Source organism: Littorina saxatilis, linkage group LG14 (genome assembly GCF_037325665.1).
Source record: "Littorina saxatilis isolate snail1 linkage group LG14, US_GU_Lsax_2.0, whole genome shotgun sequence".
Classification (NCBI taxonomy): domain Eukaryota; kingdom Metazoa; phylum Mollusca; class Gastropoda; order Littorinimorpha; family Littorinidae; genus Littorina; species Littorina saxatilis.
This window is the reverse complement of record NC_090258.1, coordinates 8,867,574-8,872,573: the sequence shown is the minus strand read 5'-3', so window position 1 is coordinate 8,872,573 and position 5,000 is coordinate 8,867,574. Positions and strand designations below refer to the sequence as shown.

Here is a 5,000-nt window from a genome sequence, read left to right as displayed (position 1 = left end):
TTTCTTTGCTTGTTTGTTTGAAGGTGTTTTTGTGGGTGTGTTTTTTGTTTGGTGAACAAAGAGATAGGGCCTACACAAATGAATAGTAGAAAGAAAGACAGGTTGTTTGTGTGTGTACCTTATTGTGTGTTTGTTTGATTGCTCTATCATATTCAGAGTAAAAGCCAAGACAGATATGTGGTACAGTCGAACCTGCCTTTTGGACCAACTCTTGATAACGACCAACTGCCTAGTAGGGGAAGGGCTCCTAATATGGACCACTTTTTGTTTCATGCTGATAACTAGCTTGTTTTCTTGCGAAGAAGTTTCATTTTGTGTTTGGTAGTCCTTCTTTCTTAGGTTAACCGTTAGGCCTAATTAGAGTGAAATAGCTTTGAAAGACATTCGGCAAAAATTAAATACAGAAAAAATCACAAAGGGTCCATATTAGGAGCCTGGGCGCCTAATATGGACCAGTGAAGCGGCCTTCACGAATCACTGTAAAAAGCCCCCTATACTTCAAAATAACATGATACAACTTAGTGTACAAGTCAGCCTAATTAGATTTATCTGTTTCGGGTTGATGAGAGCATTATTTGAAGCACACCAGGAAACTAAAGAAGCTTATCAAAAACAGAGTGAAAATAAGTGAAATTATCAACTTCCACGAAAAGAAGACTTTTCGTTGTATTTTTTTTAAATCTCGAGGGCTAGTTATAGGTTATTACCAGCAAGCTTCTTAATGAATTAATGAAAATAGCCTTTAGCTTTTATTTTCTTCGATCTGTTGAAGGTGGTCCATATTAGAGGACTCGCACATACTTTGAGATTTTGCTATTATTTTTTTGTTTGCAGTAGAAACTCGGGGTCAACACTGCTAAAATGTAACAAATACGGTTGTAGCTGTCATATATAGCCATTTCTGTTTGATAAAAGCTTTGGCTGTAGACAGAAACGAGACCGTTTTAGGCGGCAAATTTAGAGTGAACGCTGCCAAAAGTGAAAACAGAGAAAAAGCCTAACGGTTTTGAGATTTGTGTTTCTGCAACTGTTTTGACATGTGCAAGTTATCCAAAGAGGGTGAATACAGCGAATAAAACTTTTTTGAGCGCTCTAGCGCCGTTAGTTGGTGGTGGTCCATATTAGGAGCCGGTCCATATTAAGAGCCCTTCCCCTACGACCGCCCCAAATGATCCCTGACGATTTTTTTTCTCTGTATTATCTACCTTTCCTTAGCGACCACCATCCCTTGAATGGTGGTTTTAGACCACCATTCAAGGGATCCACCAAAAGGGGTCGTTTTAGACAGGTTCTTCCCTCGAAAGCGGCGTATGGCTGCCTGAACGGCGGGGTAAAAACGGCCATACACGTAAAACCCGACTCGTGCAAAAAGCATGAGTGAACTTGGGAGTTTCAGCCCTTGAACGAAAAAGAAAGAACAAAGAAGAAAATAGTCAGGTTCGACTGTAGTTTACATCTTGGTTGACGAGATTCAGCAACCCATACTAATCTAGTAAGGCAACTTGTACACCATGAGGTTAGTGGCGTGTGCCAGTCTGGCGTCATACACCCCCTTCAGCATTTTGACGTCACCCACAGCGTTATGCGCGTCATGTGACGTCCCTTTCATGTAGAGGCGGGCCAGAGTCTGAAGACGATAGTTGCCACACTCTTTCTTTCGGATCTTGGCGAGAGCCATTTGGAAAACGTCGGCAAAACCGCCGATGCATTCCTTGGCTTCATCGGTGAGACTGGAGGAAGGAATAAATGGGAACATTTATTTTACTATGAACTTCTAGTCAAAGTTAGGCTGGAGCAATGAAAAAATTATAACATTTATTACCATGAGTTTCTAATCAAAGTTTGAAGACATTGGACTGTGTAATTGAATATACTTATCATGCAAAAAGGACCCCGTGAAGGGGGGGGGGGGATCGCAATTACTCTCTCTCTCTCTCTCTCTCTCTCTCTCTCTCTCTCTCTCTCTCTCTCTCTCTCTCTCTCTCTCTCTCTCTCTCTCTCTCTCTCTCTCTCTCTCTCTCTCTCTCTCTCTCTCTCTCTCTCTCTCTCTCTCTCTCTCTCTCAGTTTTCTTGCAACTCATCAAGGGATATCATTATTGTGCTTCTTGCTGGTGTATTAGTGTATTACAACAAGAACATTCGGGAGAGTGTGGGGTGGGGGGGGGGGGGGGGGTTTGGGGGGTCGATAAAAGAATGCACACTAACCCGCATTTCTTGAAGGTATTGCGGAGCACAGGTGCGTCAAACTTGGTTCCATTGTAAGCCAGCAGAAGCGGCTTCTTGCCTCCCGCCTTCTCGGCCACGTCTCGCAGCCAGTCCAGGAAGTCTCGCAAAGCCTCGCGCATGCCCACTGTGGGTACCGGGCTGCCATGACGAAGAAGTCTGTCGCCATCTACCCGTAAACCTGTCACTTGGAGCGCGCTGGGTGTCATGCGTTTTTCGGGTAGAATGTACCTGGAGGATGAAAGAGCAATTTCGAATTTTACTTTTAAATCTGAGAAATGTAAACCCTTTCTTTTTTTTTAACAGCAGCAACAGTAGCGGCAGAAGCGTCATCGTCGCCGTCATCATCGCCATCATAAGACTTCTGACGATCTGATAAATTAATGTTCATAGAGAGGACATCTATGCACACGGCAAAGGGAGAAGCGGCACTGGCAGATATGCACATACGTTGACCTGGAAGATCGGAAAATCTAAGAAATTCAGTTTCAAAAGAGAAGAAGACATCTATGCACTCAAAGGGGGAAACGGCACTAGCAGGTATACACATACGTTGACCTAGAAGATCGGAAAATCTCCGCCATCACGTGTCGACCACATAACCTTGATATACATAATTGTCGATGGCCAGATGTCTGCTCCAGCCCCACTTTATTTCGGCGTTCTTCAAGGTTCAGTACTCGGTCCCATCCTTTTCATCATTAAGCCCCTCTCCACACTGATTCAAAACCATTCTGTTTTAAATCAGTCTTTTGCTGATGACACCCAGCTGTATAAACCCAGTCCCCCTGCAGAGACACATTCCGCCATCCAGACCATTCAGACATGCATCACTGATGTTAAATCTTGAATGGTCGATAACAAACTTAAGCTGAATGATGATAAGACTGAAGTCTTACTGTGCAAAAAGAAGAACAGAACACAGAAAAGAAGAACACCACACTTCCCTCTCCCCAACCTGTTTCTGTTCAAATAGGCAACACCGACATTCTTTTCTCACCATCAGCTAGAAACCTTGGATTCACCCTTTCATCTGACATGACCCTTAACAAACATATATCTTTAGTCTGTAGAGCAGCTTATTTTGAGCTTCGTAAGATGAGCACCATTCGCCACACACTCTCTTCTCAAACAACTAACACACTTGTCTGTGTCTTTGTTCTTTCTAAACTTGACTACTGCAACTCTCTTCTCTCTGGCTGTCCTCTGTACCTCCTGCATAAACTACAAAAAGTCCAAAACTCGGCAGCACGCCTCATTCTCAAAGCACGAAAACGAGATCACGCAACACCACTTCTTTGCACACTGCACTGGTTACCTATTCAAGCCCGCATTGACTACAAACTGTCCACCCTCTGCTTTAACTTCTTTTCTGGCTCGTCTCCTGCTTACTTCTCTGAACTCCTCGCCGTCTATTCTCCAGCAAGACAACTCCGTGCCTCTTCTGACTGTCGCATCCTTACCATTCCACACACCAAAACCAAAACATACGGACAACGCACTTTTACTTTCTGCGCACCCACACAATGGAATTATCTCCCCTTTCACATCCGCCACTCTCAGTCACCCCAAGCATTCAAACGAGCACTTAAAACACACCTCTTCAAGAAATACAACTCCTGATTTTGTTTTCTCAGTCCATCAGTAGGCTACATGTAGTGTATTTGTTGTTTTAGTGATAATGTGATAATGTATATAAACATCTAGGGCTGTTTTCAGTATTGTTGATAACATGTTCTGTTTGATTAAGGGTATTAAGCTGGTATTTCCTTGTTTTCACTACCTATTTTATTCATGTTTTTATTACTTAGTTAGTGGAAGAATGTTTTGTAATGTATGTTTGATGGTGTATGCTTATAATTAAGCGTTGTTGACTATGAATGTAGATGTAAATGCTTGTATAACTGTGTTTTAATTTTAAATGTGTCAAGCGCAAAGAGCATAATTGTAAAGTTATGATGTTGCGCTATATAAATGCTCATTTATTATTATTATTATTATCATACACATGGGAAGCCGAAGTCTTACCCGCGAGGCTATTGCGCCAGTAAGATTAAGCAGTCTAACAATAGAAGTAAATGTACAGACGTCATCAAGGGGAAAGCTGAAACACATAGGTTTCCAAAGGGAGGAAGAGTTACAACTTCAACCGCTACGCTTCACGGGTCTTGTTAACCAAAATTATCAATGATTCCACTGGCAAAAATAGCCCACATTGTAAATGCTTAATAATGTTCACCATGTGTGCTACTTTTCCCAGTAGAATTGTTACAGTTCATCAACTGGTTACAAAAAAATGTGTTCAAAAGTGGAACACTTGGTTTAAACAGTGTTTTATTCCCCCCCCCCCCCCCAAAAAAAAATGCATGGATACAACACATAACAAGAATGTCTAGGACCAACAACAAGCTATAGCTTGTTATAGTGTTTGTTTGTTTGTTTGTTTGCTTAACGCCCAGCCGACCACGAAGGGCCATATCAGGGCGGTGCTGCTTTGACATATAACGTGCGCCACACACAAGACAGAAGTCGCAGCACAGGCTTCATGTCTCACCCAGTCACATTATTCTGACACCGGACCAACCAGTCCTAGCACTAACCCCATAATGCCAGACGCCAGGCGGAGCAGCCACTAGATTGCCAATTTTAAAGTCTTAGGTATGACCCGACAGGGGTTCGAACCCACGACCTCCCGATCACGGGGCGGACGCCTTACCACTAGGCCAACCGTGCCGGTCTCTTATAGTGTTGATCCTAGAGTGAAACACTTCAGTTTA

The 5,000-nt window shown here is 42.9% G+C and overlaps 1 protein-coding gene across 1 annotated transcript in view; it reads right to left on the bottom strand.

The window, feature by feature from the left end:
• The window catches only part of LOC138947056 (maternal protein exuperantia-like), a 10,905-nt gene that overhangs the window by 89 nt on the left and 5,816 nt on the right, over positions 1–5,000 (bottom strand). Inside the window, exons 3-4 of the mRNA XM_070318477.1 lie at positions 2,206–2,454; positions 1–1,730 (exon numbers count right to left, since the gene is read on the bottom strand). The exon at positions 1–1,730 is cut by the window's left edge and continues 89 nt beyond it. Coding sequence (XP_070174578.1) covers positions 1,490–1,730; positions 2,206–2,454 — 490 coding nt within the window. The 3' untranslated portion in view covers positions 1–1,489. The remainder of the gene's footprint in view (positions 1,731–2,205; positions 2,455–5,000) is intronic.